This window comes from Mobula birostris, chromosome 4 (genome assembly GCF_030028105.1).
Source record: "Mobula birostris isolate sMobBir1 chromosome 4, sMobBir1.hap1, whole genome shotgun sequence".
Classification (NCBI taxonomy): domain Eukaryota; kingdom Metazoa; phylum Chordata; class Chondrichthyes; order Myliobatiformes; family Myliobatidae; genus Mobula; species Mobula birostris.
This window is the reverse complement of record NC_092373.1, coordinates 94,082,592-94,097,688: the sequence shown is the minus strand read 5'-3', so window position 1 is coordinate 94,097,688 and position 15,097 is coordinate 94,082,592. Positions and strand designations below refer to the sequence as shown.

The 15,097-nt window shown below is 44.8% G+C and overlaps 2 protein-coding genes across 8 annotated transcripts in view; one reads left to right on the top strand and one right to left on the bottom strand.

The window, feature by feature from the left end:
* pask (PAS domain containing serine/threonine kinase) overlaps positions 1 to 4,881 on the top strand; it is a 67,720-nt gene extending 62,839 nt beyond the window's left edge. For 3 of the 5 annotated variants that reach the window (XM_072255789.1, XM_072255787.1, XM_072255788.1), the window contains exon 20: positions 1,618 to 4,881. In XM_072255789.1, coding sequence (XP_072111890.1) covers positions 1,618 to 1,838 — 221 coding nt within the window. In that variant the 3' untranslated portion in view covers positions 1,839 to 4,881. Of the gene's footprint in view, positions 1 to 1,367 lie in introns of all 5 variants that reach the window. The other 2 variants (XM_072255791.1, XM_072255790.1) reach the window with 2 other exon arrangements.
* On the bottom strand, positions 3,400 to 13,447 carry mterf4 (mitochondrial transcription termination factor 4). Of its 3 annotated transcripts, XM_072255793.1 has the most exons (5): positions 13,241 to 13,446; positions 12,799 to 12,981; positions 9,474 to 10,008; positions 5,688 to 5,872; positions 3,400 to 4,529 (listed from the first exon to the last, which is right to left on the bottom strand). In XM_072255793.1, exons 3-5 carry the CDS (start codon positions 10,003 to 10,005, stop codon positions 4,167 to 4,169), a joined length of 1,080 nt encoding a protein of 359 aa, XP_072111894.1. In that variant the 5' UTR covers positions 10,006 to 10,008; positions 12,799 to 12,981; positions 13,241 to 13,446; the 3' UTR covers positions 3,400 to 4,166. The 3 variants fall into 3 exon arrangements, with proteins under 3 accessions (XP_072111894.1, XP_072111896.1, XP_072111893.1); XM_072255795.1 differs by lacking the exon at positions 12,799 to 12,981 and having other exon boundaries at positions 13,241 to 13,447; XM_072255792.1 differs by lacking the exons at positions 12,799 to 12,981; positions 13,241 to 13,446 and adding an exon at positions 10,110 to 10,645.
* Positions 13,448 to 15,097: the final 1,650 nt, after the last annotated feature.

Genomic DNA, 15,097 nt, shown 5'->3' with positions numbered 1-15,097 from the left:
TACAAAGTTACTTTTCACACAAAGGGAAATTCAGATTTGGGCAATGATTTGCGAATGCTGAGAAAGAAATCATCATCACTTTATCTTTCCGATTGTGTTGTGTTAGTTGCAGCTCCTGAATGTCTCACTAAAGGGGCATTCAAACAGTAAATGCTAACCTGTTACTTTACTATGAAGGGCATCTCAGGAAACCCAGACTGACTTTTTAACTAACACACACAAAATGCTGGTGAACGCAGCAGGCCAGGCAGCATCTCTAGGAAGAGGTACAGTCGACGTTTCAGGCCGAGACCCTTCGTCAGGACTGCTTTTCACCAGCATTTTTTTTTGCGTTGTACCTCTTCCTATTGATGCTGCCTGGCCTGCTGCGTTCACCAGCATTTTGTGTGTGTCGCTTGAATTTCCAGCATCTGCAGATTTCCTCCTGTTTGACTTTTTAACTTGTCTGTTCCCTTGTCCATTCACAAAATCAAAGACTATGCTGATTGATACAGCCTTGCTACTTTCCACAGTTTAAGATCACACCTGGAGTCTTAATTATGTGAAAATCTGGGATCTCATTGTTATTCCTTAGATAGTTTGCCTTTACGGATATATTATACTCACCTATAATCTTGGGTGGGTAAGTTCACTACTTAACAAAAGATGCTTTTTTTGTTCTTGTCAGGGAAGAGTAATATTAGCTTAATTGTTATTCTGTTATTGCCTTTAAGTAGTTTGATATTTACATTTAGGGGGGTTCTAAAATTATTCAGTAGTATGTGGAATGTTAAAATTGTCAGCCCGTAAACTCAAGTTGAATAATTGCAACTTGTCTTTTAAGAAGCAGACACAAAAATCACAATTAATGATAATCTACAGGGTAACAGCTATAATCTGACAATTTTACATACATTTATTTGGCATAATGTGGAATTTATTTTCTATCTTAATGTGAAGGTGTGTTTTGCTCTTGGTCTTCCATTTCTCCCTCAGACAAAATCTTTAAACAACTCAGTGAGTCACATTGCACTGGGCTTGGGTGGCTGAGAGTCCCACTCACTTGATGCAAAGACAAGGTACAACCATGCTGGGCCTGAGTACTGCAGAGTCAGTCAGCAGGATTTCAGGTGGTTTAGACATGGAATGCTCGAGGCAGGCTATGATTGAAGACAGAGCAGGGGTCAGAGACTTGTATTCCTGTCAAAACTAAGTGTTTTTCAGAGTTTAGTTCATTTAAAATCCATTCAAATTAATGAAAAGTTAAAATTACGAAGATATGAACATTGAATTAATTCCTAAACAGAATATTTTAATGATGCTAAGTGGGATTGGGTTTGGCTTGGCCATAGAATGGTGAAACCTGTCACTCTTTATTCTGTGTTCAGCAGCTCACTCTGATGGCTGAAAAATTTCCAAGCTGAAAGTCAATTAGAGCTGCTAACTGCAGCCAACAACATTCATCCCAGCCGAAGTGGAAGAGCTTGTTCCTTTCACACCACCACCCAGAAATACATAGCAAACAATGAAACTGCTCCTTGAGGAATTTAAGTGCTATGAGTATGCAATGGCCATCACGCTTGTGAGGAAGTAAAACTTGTTAATATCTAATTCACCCGTTGTACTGTTTGCAAACAGGACCTACAAGCTGCTGTGCTATGGCTGGAGACGACCACGGGTCATTCATTCCCCCTCTGAATGTTGCTAGCGCTGAGAATGAAGCAAGAGCTGACAAGTTTTGCTCTGCAGATAACCTCCATGCTGAACACTTGCACTGTGGTCTTTACAAAAATGATGAGAACACAGTGCCTGAAACACTGCCATCTCCAGCAGAGTTGCAGTCTGACTTTGTAGAATAGCCAGGACTGAAGAAATTCTTCCACACCAAACCAGGACATGGGTGGCTGCATTTGCAACTCAGTTTTAACATTTTTTAAGGTCTGCACAGTGTGTACTTTAAATATATTAGAAACAGTAGGCTTCCCATTATTCCTGTGAAAGGAGTAACTGCTGGGGAAAGTAGGATCTAATGTGGCTAATATAATTTTCAAAACTTAAACAACTACTGTTTTGCGGCAGCCATCCTAGACAGCTGTGTGAGTTGAAATTGAGTAATGAGGTGTGGTGGCTGGGATTTTGTCAAATCCTACTTATATTATGCACTTTGTCCAAAAATTGTAACTTTTCTATCCTTGGGACCTGAGGCAGTTATAGGACCACCATGATCTACTCCATCCAACACAGATGGTAGAAATCCCTGTTAAATTTGGGGCCCTTAAGGTTATTTTTAAAAATACAACAGATGGTGAATATGAAGAGACTATCTTAGAAACTTAAAGGATGCAACTCTCTCTGGCTATGGATCGTGCATCAGTGGACCTTTTCCTTACTGGCAATGTAAATCATTTGATTAATATTTTAAAATACTTGTTAAAATAATGGCAATAAATTCTAATAGCATAGTATTGTTGTACATTTCAGAATTTGATGCCATTCTTGCTAACCACTTTCTCCTTGCCCTTACCTCTGCACACTGTTGTAAATTTGCCATAGTTGAACTGTTTCCCTGATCAGATGTGACAGAGTATACACAAGGATTTGGTCTTTATTGTAACATAAAACTCTTCATCATACTTTTCTTTCCAGATGAATAGTATATTTAATTGCACTTGGCTCACATAGCACTTTTTTGTTGTTTCAGTATAACAAAAATATGCTAAGCTGATGTGAACATATGTACACAGTCCTTTTTAATAATTTTATTACAATGGAAAAATTATCCTTCTGGCTGTCTTTTCACCATCAAGATCCTCTGGTTGTTTTATATTTATTTTATGGAAACTTACATGCCATAAGTACCCAAGGTACTTGAAAATTTAGAAGTGTAACCCAGCACTAGTGGTGGACATGGTAACAGACACTGTGATCATACATTTAAATCTTAGTATTTGTTTTGTACAAGCATGACTGTTTTTGGTTCATCTGACCACTTGAGCCTTGGAGTGGACCAGTTCCTATGCACCTTGTTTCTCCCTTTTTGGAGTGGCTGCTGGTTCACTGTGATTTGTAACAGCCACTTTGGAAATGTTCTTAAATGCAACTAATTTCAAATGGAAGAAGTAAAAATGATGAATCTACCACCATGTGGGGTTGCCACACACTTCTGTCACCACTGGTCACCTGTTACACTATCTTACTTAAATAGTGTGCACAGCTGAGCTACAACTTCAAATTCTATCTTCTTGACTAGTCTGGCAATAACTATTTTCACCATTATCCTAAATTTGCCAAACATAATGCTAGTAGTAATGGAACATCAAAATTACATAAATTGTAATATTCTATATTGTTTTGAAAGGTTCAGGTATTATTAAAACTGTATCTCTGTCCTTAAATTACATGTGTTTGTATTTAGTGGTCTATATATATATATATATATATATATATATATAAAAAAAAATTGTAATGATTTGCAGTTGCATCTGCCTTTTACCCATTTGTCAGTTGAAGTCATCTGTGAAAGCACCAATCTGATTCAACCATATTTCAGTCTCCGTTACAGCACGTGATTGGAGATGAATCCTATTTCAGCCAAATGAGTGAGATTGTGCCACAGTTATTGAATGAACAGCTTGCACTGATTTGGAGAGTTCACAATTATGGAACTGTAGTTGCACTTCGATGAAAATGGGCAATTCTTGTACTTTAAATCTCTGCAGCTATTTGGACATAGTTCATGCAGTTGTTGTAATATTGGTATTGGCAAAGGCTTATCTTACAGATTCCAGAGAACTGGAATAAATGAGTGTTTTCAGCTTGACCAACTCTAGCTGGTAAGTGCCACAGAAATTTGTACTCAGATTGCCTAATTGAAATGAAAATGGGGAATTTCTTCTGGGGTAATGAACATTTGAAATACTTTATCCTGGAGAGTTGGAAGTCATTCAACCTATTCAAGAGTAAGAGTTGTTCTGGTCTGATGGTAAATGGGATCGATCAGGAAAATGTTAGGAGTAGGAACAATTGGTAGGGCACGCTCAAAGGCCTATGCTTATCAAAGAGTTTAACTATCTCTGATACATCCTTCTGCATCGGTATTAAACCAATTCATTTTTATTGTAATACTGGTTTATTTCCACTGTTAGCCATATTTCAATAAACACAATTTTATTCTGATGAAGCCTTCATTAATTTTCTGGAAAAAGTTCCTCATCCTCCTCGCTGTCAGACAGTTCCTCAGATGTACTACTGTCTTCCTGGTGCCCAAGTTCTCTTTCTTCCATCTCCTCACACTTCAGGAGCTTCTTAAAAGTATCAAACTCTTCCCAAGATGACATAGCCACTTTAGCCAAAAAGTAATCTTCAGTAGTGGTGAATATGTCTTTTGGTTTGGGGTTTATGATCAGAGTCTGACCCTTCTTATCTGGAGTTTGGTAATGCCCAAGACGTTCTAAGAAGATAAGGCGCTGTTTTAGTTCTTCTAATGACGTCTGGAAAATTCCAGATTTCACTATTGCTGCTTGTTTTAGTCCCATTCGGAAATATGCGAACTGTGAAATGAGATGAAAAGTGAAGCTAATGAAACACGGAAAGGTTAATAAGTAAGCAGCAATTATGGACATTTGACATTTTTTACAAAATCAGAAGAGCAATGCTACGTATTTCTATTGATTTCATATAAAATTCAATGAGAAAGAAAGCAAACTACAGGCTAGTTAGATTAACAACTGCCATCAGAAGGAAATAATAAAGATTTAATAATCACTGAGGAAAGAGTTTTTCCCCAATGCAAATTATTTTAAGTTTTAAGCTCCTCATCAGATTTCTTCTTGGCTTTCTCCATTCTACTATCAAGTCTAATCCTTGTAAAGTTTCAGAAGTTGGTATGATATTTGCATTTGTAATGACTTATTTGCTTTTAGAATTGTTAAATTGAACTATAATGTATATTTACACCATTTGGAAAATAAATCAGGATTGTTGGAGTTCATAGAAGAAAGAATTTTGTTCATCAGCCTGGGTTCACATCAATGCACTGATCAGTATTAGATCATGACTGGCATCCCTTCACTGCTAACATGCACTGTTAAATAGACTGAGTAGTATGTTCACCAAGACAACAAAACTGAAGACCAAAATTCTTCCTGGACACTACCAAAATGACATTACTCACCAAACAAAAAGATGGCCAAAATCTTGACTCAGGAATATTTCCCCACAATGGTAAAATTGAAACAGATTTTGTCTATGTTGGTAAGTAAATCTGTTTTTATATCACAAGTTATTGTTAAAAAATTAGCAATTCCCAAACTTTCCAAGAAGTCTCAAACAGAAGGGATCATTTTGTCTTCCTACTCCAATAAGAAGTAAAAAATAAACAGCAATTAGATGAATTTATGACATTTGGTGGATTATTTTTTAAGCAGCAATAACTATAATGTCAATTTTTAATGCATGCCTGTTCCAATCAAAATATAATACCTCAAGAATTAAAATTTGAAGTTTCAAATGTATTAATAGGTGCACTAATTACAACTTTTTTTACTGCAACAATTAAATATTCCCTTGGCATGTTACAAGTTTCTACAAACATCAAATCTGAAATGTTTTTAAAAGAATAGGCCACAAAACGATCTTCAAAATATTTTTAGTAATGTACACCAGATACAAAAAAAATCCACTCCCACACATGGTGCTCATTGCTGTACCTGGAATTTGTATTCCAGTTCTTCAAAGTTTTCAAACAGAACATTGGGTGAAGTTTGGAGAATTTCTGTGATCTGTTGTACTGTGAAAATACACTTCTCCTTGAAGAAGCGCACAGTGTTGTTCACTTGCTTTGCTGAAAGATTCAGAATCTGTGGGTGATGCACCAAGACCCATTGCAGTCTCTCTGCAAAAAGAATGCATAATGAAAATCTCACTCAGGAACCAGAGGTGGAGTTCAGATAGTAATAGAGTACTGTTTTGATTCTGAGTGGGAATTACTTCATTACGGCAGCAATATTTAAAAAAAAACTTGGCAATAATAGTAACTAATAATAAACTACAGAATAATATACACTAATAATTTACCATGTGCGATAATAAATGAAACAATAAAAGACTCATACAATAATGAATGTTCTCCTGTTGCAAAGAGATGAACTGTTGTATATGTTTATTGCATTTGGTAGGAAAGATTTTCTGTAACGATCCTTGTGATAGCAGAGCTGAATGAGCCAATTTGAAAGGTTGCTCTGCTGCTTATTCAGTAGGTCATGGAGGGGGTGTGCCTGATGTGCATTAACCCAGAATTTCCTCCTGGTTGTAAGCCACCTAAATTTTGAAGCAAAGTTCCACACCAGTGATGTCTTTCTTTCCCCTAGATCAGGGTTTCTCTCCACCATAGTTGACAGGGTGCTTAACTCTGTGTCTGTTATTTCCCAAATTCTGCATTTGCTCCTTCCTATCTCACAGCTTCCATCCTACTCCACTCCATTATCAATAGATCATCCTCTGTAATTTCACATCTTCAACAGGATGCAACCACCAGGCACAGGTTTCACCTCTTACAAGGAGTATTCACCCCCTACCTACCTACAATTCCTGATTCATTCACTCACTCACTCTCTTCTTGCAGAACCTTCCCATACAACTGCAGATGTGACACCTATCTTTTTACTCCTTTCCTTTTCACTGACCAGGGACCAAAACACTCCTCTGAAGGTTAGTGATTCACTTGTACCTCTTCCTATCTCATACACTACATTCCATCCCCAGTACGGTCTCTTCAATGGGTGAGATTGGGTGACAGCCTTCAGTCCAAAAGGGTGATCTTGAGTCTCCAGTTGCCTGGTCACTTTAGTTCTCCAACCCACTCTGTTCAGCTTGAAAAAAGTTGCTGGTTGAGTTCTTTGGCTGCGAGATGTTGATGATGGATTGCAAACAGATTGGATTTCTTTTTTCATGAATGACACTAAACCACCATGGCAAACTATCATATATGGTGCTCCATCTGTTGCACAAGAAATTATGTTCCTAATTGGAATATTTTTATCCTCAATATACATTTTGAGCTTGGCATAGATTGATTCTGTTGATATTTGTTTTTAACTTTTTACAAAAGTGAACCCCTTCATAAACTTTTCCAACTATTAAATGCAGAATATTTCACCAGTTATGACAAGATAAGGAGAAGAGTTTGAATGCTTCTTCACACACTGTGTTGGCTGTCAAAGTGCTTAAAAAGTTTCTTTGATCTTTTTGACACATTGAATTTTTGCTCAAAACTGACAAGAGCTTGGGAAATGAGGTTGAACTTCTATGTGGAGATGTGACATACCTCGCTGAGCTGTATGACAAAATGAACACTAAATATGAAACTGCAAGGTGAGAATTTCAATTTAATTCAGGCAAAAAGTGCAGTGTCCACTTTTATCAGAAAATTGGAAATGTGTAAGTGAAATATTGGGAGAAGAATGTTCTCAGTTTTCTTGCATGGAAAGTATTGCACTCTTTCACAGACAGTGATTTGTTAGACTGCTTACACCTGCAGTCACTGAAGAAGGATTTTCAGAATGAATTCAAGGATTTGAATGATCTGGAAATTCTGGACTGGGTAATTAACCCATTTCTTTGCAAGGTGGAAAAACAGGAAGAGAGCTTGCAAGAAGAAAGTATCAAAATTGAGAATGTTGAAGAAGCAAATATGCTTTTCAAAATTGTCGGCTTTTGTGGAATACAAAAGTTATATGCAGTTTCCTGCTCTTTGGAGAGGAGCCAAACTGCTCTTCATTGCATTTCCATTCTCCTACCTTGTTGAAAGAGGCTTCAGCACAGTGAATAACATGCTCACAAAAAACAGAAACCGCTTAGACATTGTTACATGTGGGGACTTAAGGGTTTTGCTGTCACAACTTGAACTAGATATTTCAACTCTTGCTAAAAACCACCTAGCTCAAGGATCACATTATGTCAAAGCTGCTGTACAGCGCACAGGTACTGTGTAAACTAGGCTTAAAGACAAATAAAAATTTAAAGCAGAATTATTTTTCTCATGTTAGCATATGATAGACATGCTTTTACTCTATGGGGACACTGGAAATTATATTGTGCTTAAGAGGAGAGTCAGTAAGAACAATGCTTGGGAAACACTGGTTTAAGCAAACAGGCCTTTCTGTCCAAATGAGCCTGCACAAACCAAGTCACATGACTAATTAATCTACTAACCTATTTCTGCCTTACATTCTCTGCACTGTATTACAGCACCCAGCTGTACAGTTCAACTATTTCCAATAGGTAAGCACTGAACTTGCAATGTAGAAGATGCAACTCACTTTCAATTCTCTTAATTGAATATTTTGCTACATAGAATTAATTGAAGAAAGGAAATCTGGATTATATAAGTTTCTAAGAATTCCAAATTCAATTTTATCACAGATTTGTAGTAAGTTACTTCTTGAAAATTAAAAGCCTGAATTGCATAGATGACTGGAAGAATTTGGTATAGATACACAAATGTAAAAAGTAGAGATACAGGTTAAGAAACTGTAAAACAAATCATAATTTGTAAAGAAGCAGCATAGATAAAGTTTGTTAAACATGAATAGAATACTATTTACACTTGGCCAGGTGTGATGTGAACAGCCCTAGTCTTAGTATGCTGCATAAAGGAGGTAAAAATATATCTCAGTGGGAACAGATGTGTACTATTCTTTCAGAATAAGAGTCATCTGTTGGGTGTTAACAGATGTTACAAGTTTTTTGTTCTCCCACTTAAATATTTCCTCCAGCAAAGAGATAAGAACTCGATTATTATTCTTGTATATATCTTTTGCACATTCTCCAGTACCTTTATATCCTGTCTATGCGGACACTAGAACTGTTCAGATCTTACCCAGTTATCAGTTACCAATGTTATCAATGTTCCATAACACATCAGGCACTAATAAATGCAATAGCAAAATCAGAAGAAGCTTTAACCAGAGAGCAACTGAAAACTGGGACAATAACGAGCAGTTGAAATGATGTCCCTCAACAGAAGGACTGGTTCATGGAACAAGTGCAAGAAGACTGACGGGATCTCTGAGGAGAGGATAGTTTCCCTCTGTGCCGTAAGTACTGCAGCAACAACTTGCATTTCTGTAGCACCCTTAATGTTGCAAATAAATTGGGGTAGAACTTGAGCCAAAGAAGCCGTGTAGAACATTTTTCAAATAAAATTAAAACTAACTTGGAGCCAACTGTTGGGCAGCACCATGGTAAGTGGTGAATAGCAAGTGTTCAACTGTTTTCACTTGAAAGATAAAAGCTTTGGAAAATTGATTGCCTCTATGTTTGTTGCTGGGCATTAAAGGCACCTCAAGGAAATTTGCAAATGGCAAATTCTGTTGGAGAGAGGATGTCCACATTGCAGATCCCACAAATTTCTGAAAGGTCAGTATGAGCACCATTAACAGCAGATCCACGTCCAGTCCACTGCATAAAGATCTGAAAGAGAAACTGGCACCAACCTTCATCGAGTCCACGCTTCCGCAGGTTGTCAATGCGTGACTGCAGCTGATGGTCCTTTATTCTACCCAGTTCGGGGCATTTCTCCAAGACCTTTAAAATGCCGCCTGGCCTTAAACCAAGGCTGTAAAGTAGGCAGAGCACAGGGTGAGCCTTCAGCGGAACCTGTGCAGCAGTTCTAGAACTTAGTTCAAGCAGTTTCTTCACTTGAACCTGGGTAAATCCCAGATTCAGAAGGGGCTCAACTGTATTCTCTACGTGAGAAGCATCTGCTTTCAATTTTCCAGAATGTTTTCCTACAGGATGTAAATTGCCCTCTGTATCCACAGAGGACGAAAAGTGGAATTTTCTCTTTGGGATCAGGAGGAAGTCCAGTGAAAATTTCCCAGAATGACTGAGAATGCTGGCTGTTGAGAACCAAGAGTGAATGCATTGGCAAGACCCTGTATGTGTAGCATAGTCTCTCACTTGTTTGGAGAACTGCCAGTACCTAACAGCTGGCTGGATCCTGTGGAGAAGGCCATGTAAGCACATAGTCTGAAAAACAGAAACAAGAACAGTTCAGGAATTAAGATAATTGCAGCAGGTCTCTATGAATTTAAAAAGCTCTAAATCGGGATTTAACTAAAACTGCGCACAAGAGATTCTCCCAAGAATTCTCCAAATGAACTCAGCATTCACGCCAATTGTGTGGCAGGGAATTGGGTCAAGATAGAAATATTACTTTTCCCACAATCCAAAGCATAGGTCTGGTGTGCCTGTATGTTTGAGTACTTTTAGCTGAATCTCGTTGGTTCTAATTCCCACTCGCTTTAAAGTCACCTCAGTTTTCTATTACTTTTTAAATCATTTTTTTAAATGTGAGATTAAAATGGTCCAGAAAATTAGCAAATCCAGCATCATCTAAGCATCAAGGATGCTGGATTGTTGGTGTTACTAATGACTAAGTCAACTGATTTGCAATCATTGTGGAAATTTAACCCCCCCCAGCTAAAATTGTAACTTCTAAAGTCACCCTATAATTGCAGTCCTGAATGTAATTCACAGGGCCTCTGGGGGGGGGGGGGGGAGGGGGGAGTGGTGTTGGTAAAGGAAATGTCTTCCCGGCAGGAGTGAGGGGTAACGAGACCACCCCACCCCACCCCACCCCGCGGGAGCTGAATCGGGCCCGGGGCCGGCAGGAGTGAGGGGTAACGAGCCCACCCCACCCCGCGGGAGCTGAATCGGGCCCGGGGCCGGCAGGAGTGAGGGGTAACGAGCCCACCCCACCCCGCGGGAGCTGAATCGGGCCCGGGGCCGGCAGGAGTGAGGGGTAACGAGCCCACCCCACCCCGCGGGAGCTGAATCGGGCCCGGGGCCGGCAGGAGTGAGGGGTAACGAGCCCACCCCACCCCGCGGGAGCTGAATCGGGCCCGGGGCCGGCAGGAGTGAGGGGTAACCGGGGCCGGCAGGAGTGAGGGGTAACCGGGGCCGGCAGGAGTGAGGGGTAACGAGCCCACCCCACCCCACGGGAGCTGAAGCGGGCCCGGGGCCGGCAGGAGTGAGGGGTAACCGGGGCCGGCAGGAGTGAGGGGTAACGAGACCACCCCACCCCGCGGGAGCTGAATCAGGCCCGGGGCCGGCAGGAGTGAGGGGTAACGAGCCCACCCCACCCCACGGGAGCTGAAGCGGGCCCGGGGCCGGCAGGAGTGAGGGGTAACCGGGGCCGGCAGGAGTGAGGGGTAACGAGACCACCCCACCCCGCGGGAGCTGAATCAGGCCCGGGGCCGGCAGGAGTGAGGGGTAACCGGGGCCGGCAGGAGTGAGGGGTAACGAGACCACCCCACCCCGCGGGAGCTGAAGCGGGCCCGGGGCCGGCAGGAGTGAGGGGTAACGAGCCCACCCCACCCCGCGGGAGCTGAATCGGGCCCGGGGCCGGCAGGAGTGAGGGGTAACGAGACCACCCCGCCCCGCGGGAGCTGAATCGGGCCCGGGGCCGGCAGGAGTGAGGGGTAACGAGACCACCCCACCCCGCGGGAGCTGAATCGGGCCCGGGGCCGGCAGGAGTGAGGGGTAACGAGCCCACCCCACCCCGCGGGAGCTGAATCGGGCCCGGGGCCGGCAGGAGTGAGGGGTAACGAGCCCACCCCACCCCGCGGGAGCTGAATCGGGCCCGGGGCCGGCAGGAGTGAGGGGTAACGAGACCACCCCGCCCCGCGGGAGCTGAATCGGGCCCGGGGCCGGCAGGAGTGAGGGGTAACGAGCCCACCCCACCCCGCGGGAGCTGAAGCGGGCCCGGGGCCGGCAGGAGTGAGGGGTAACGAGCCCACCCCACCCCGCGGGAGCTGAATCGGGCCCGGGGCCGGCAGGAGTGAGGGGTAACGAGCCCACCCCACCCCGCGGGAGCTGAATCGGGCCCGGGGCCGGCAGGAGTGAGGGGTAACGAGCCCACCCCACCCCGCGGGAGCTGAATCGGGCCCGGGGCCGGCAGGAGTGAGGGGTAACGAGACCACCCCACCCCGCGGGAGCTGAATCAGGCCCGGGGCCGGCAGGAGTGAGGGGTAACGAGCCCACCCCACCCCGCGGGAGCTGAATCAGGCCCGGGGCCGGCAGGAGTGAGGGGTAACCGGGGCCGGCAGGAGTGAGGGGTAACCGGGGCCGGCAGGAGTGAGGGGTAACCGGGGCCGGCAGGAGTGAGGGGTAACGAGACCACCCCACCCCGCGGGAGCTGAATCGGGCCCGGGGCCGGCAGGAGTGAGGGGTAACGAGACCACCCCACCCCGCGGGAGCTGAAGCGGGCCCGGGGCCGGCAGGAGTGAGGGGTAACCGGGGCCGGCAGGAGTGAGGGGTAACGAGACCACCCCACCCCGCGGGAGCTGAATCGGGCCCGGGGCCGGCAGGAGTGAGGGGTAACGAGACCACCCCACCCCGCGGGAGCTGAAGCAGGCCCGGGGCCGGCAGGAGTGAGGGGTAACCGGGGCCGGCAGGAGTGAGGGGTAACGAGACCACCCCACCCCGCGGGAGCTGAAGCAGGCCCGGGGCCGGCAGGAGTGAGGGGTAACCGGGGCCGGCAGGAGTGAGGGGTAACGAGACCACCCCACCCCGCGGGAGCTGAAGCAGGCCCGGGGCCGGCAGGAGTGAGGGGTAACGAGACCACCCCACCCCGCGGGAGCTGAATCGGGCCCGGGGCCGGCAGGAGTGAGGGGTAACCGGGGCCGGCAGGAGTGAGGGGTAACCGGGGCCGGCAGGAGTGAGGGGTAACGAGACCACCCCACCCCGCGGGAGCTGAAGCAGGCCCGGGGTTGGGGCAGCGGCGGTAGCGAAAGGCAACTGGCCAAACAGCCTCACCAGGTGCTCACTCTCCGGCTCATCCCTGCACGTCCAATTAGAGATCCCCCGGCAGCCGTGACCGCGGGTGTGCGTTCCGGCCTTCACTGCGACTGCTGGAGGCGAGGTTTCCTCAAGTCGCTCCGCCTCATAGCCTTCAGAATCGGGTTTAATATCCCCGGTTTATGTCGTGAAACTTATTAACTACGGCGGCAGTACAATGCAATACATGATAAATATGAAAAAAAAACTGAATTACAGTAAGTATGTGCCCATGATGGAGCCGACTATTTTTACAACTTTCTGCAGCTTACTTCGACCCTGTGCAGTAGCCCCCTGACCCCGATCCCCACCCCACCCCACCCCAGACCGGACTCTAGTGTCTTCGCTGTTTCCCAACCTTATCCCTTCGCTAGTCCCACCTGCCCTCAGTATGAAAGTCATCTTGAACATTGTAACTCACACAAAGTGACTTCACGTGATAAACGCAGACGTTGGAAATCTTGAGCAAGGCAGACGAAATGGAGGAACTCGGTAGATGGCAGAATCTATGGGGAGGAATGGTGGAAGTTGCAGCTGAGACCTTTCATCAGGACTGGAAAGGAAGAGGGCAGAACCGGAATAAAAATAGGGAAGGGGAAGGGGGACAAGCTGGCAGGTGATAGGTGAGACCAGCTGAGGGGGAAGAGAGGGCGTGAAGTGAGAAGCTGAGAGGTGATAAGACGTAAAGGATTGGAGAAAGGGGAATCTGATTGGAGAGGGCATTGGACCATAGATGAAAGGGAAGGAGGGGCACTCGAGGGAGGTGATGGGCAGTTGAGAAGGAAAGGGGTGAGAGAGTTATCAGCATGAGGGAATAGAAAGAGAGAAGGAGGGAGGGAGATTTACATAACTGGAAGTTAGAGAAATAGATGCTCATGCCATCAGGTTGGATAATTCCCAGATGGAATATGAGGTGTTGCTCTACCAACTTGAGTTTGACCTCTAAGTGTAGTAGACAGGAGGGGAAGAGAAATATGTACCTTGATCCTACCACTAAGCCTATCTTTCCTTCTCCTTTCCCATCCTTCCTCCTCTCCATGTTCTGTAGGAAACCATCTCTGCAAACAGAACAAGTGCTACACCTGCCCTTAAACCTCTTCCTTCACCACCATTCAGAGCACAAACAGTCCTTCCAGGTGAGTCGACACTTCACCTGCAAGCCTGTTGAGGATATTTACTGCATCTGGTGCTCCTCTCCAGCGGAGAGACCCGATGCAGATAAGGGACTGCATTGTCAAGCACTATCACTCTGCCTGCCACAAAATGCAAGATCTCTGGCGGCTAGCCATTTCAATTCTATTCCCTTTCCCATTCCAACATGTCTGTCCGTGGCTTCCTCTACTGTCACGATGAAGTCAACTTGAAGGAGCAACATCTCATATTCTGTCAGGGTAGCTTCCAACTGGATGGCACGAACATTAATTTCTTCCCCCGCCTCCTCTCATTTTCCATCCCTCATTCTGGTTACTCCCCCACCCTTTCTCTTCATCTGCTCAGCACCTCACTCTGGTTCTCCTCTTCCATGGTCCCCTGTCCTCCTTCAATCCCTAATCTCTTCCACCGACCCTCTTCCAGCTTTTTGCTTCATCACCCTCCCACCATTCCTCCACTCACCCATCACCTGCCCGCTTGTACTCCTCTACCTCCCTCCACTTTATTCTAGCTTCAGCTCCCGTCCTTTCCAGTCCCGATGGAGGGTCGCTGCTAGAAAGATTGGCTATTTATTCACCTCCATCGATGCTGCCTGACATGCTGCGTTCCTCCAGCATGATGTGTGTGTGTGTGTGTGTGTGTGTGTGTGTGACTTTTCGGCAAATGGTGAACACCATGAAGATGGTCACCTTGTCACAGTGGAGTTCCTGAGTTCCTGAGAATGACTCCAACTGGAGTTTTGCCATCTGTGCTTTGTTCCTGCTGGGATTGTAGGTTTTCACAAATAAAACGGTGTAAGGCGTTTTATGATTAAGGGAAACCATAACGATTCATTTATTGTGCTCCAAACACTGAACACAAAAAGCACGGTAGGAGAACTTCACGTAATACGTCGTCACGTCAGACCAGCCTCTCAAAGTGAACCCCATCTCAATGTTGGCGGCTGTGAATGATGTATGTTTGCACCGATTACATTACAGGCCCCCCAGAATTCACTGAAACTGGCATTGGGAGCCTGTCTGGAATTCGTCCATAGGTGTGTTAGTGTGCTCAGCGTCAAGTTGGGACAGCTGGGGCATAGTAGCGGAATCCTCCAAATCTTGCTGGGCCGGTTTAAGACAATCTA

Excerpts from the sequence above, each read along its gene's own strand:
- mterf4 (XM_072255792.1), bottom strand. The coding sequence starts at position 10,148 with ATGCTGAGTTCATTTGGAGAATTCTTGGGAGAATCTCTT. Across the intron at positions 10,009-10,109 it reads AATTCTTGGGAGAATCTCTT|ACTATGTGCTTACATGGCCT; the intron begins GTGCGCAGTTTT and ends TCTGTTTTTCAG. Across the intron at positions 5,873-9,473 it reads GAAGCGTGGACTCGATGAAG|AGAGACTGCAATGGGTCTTG; the intron begins GTTGGTGCCAGT and ends TTCTTTTTGCAG.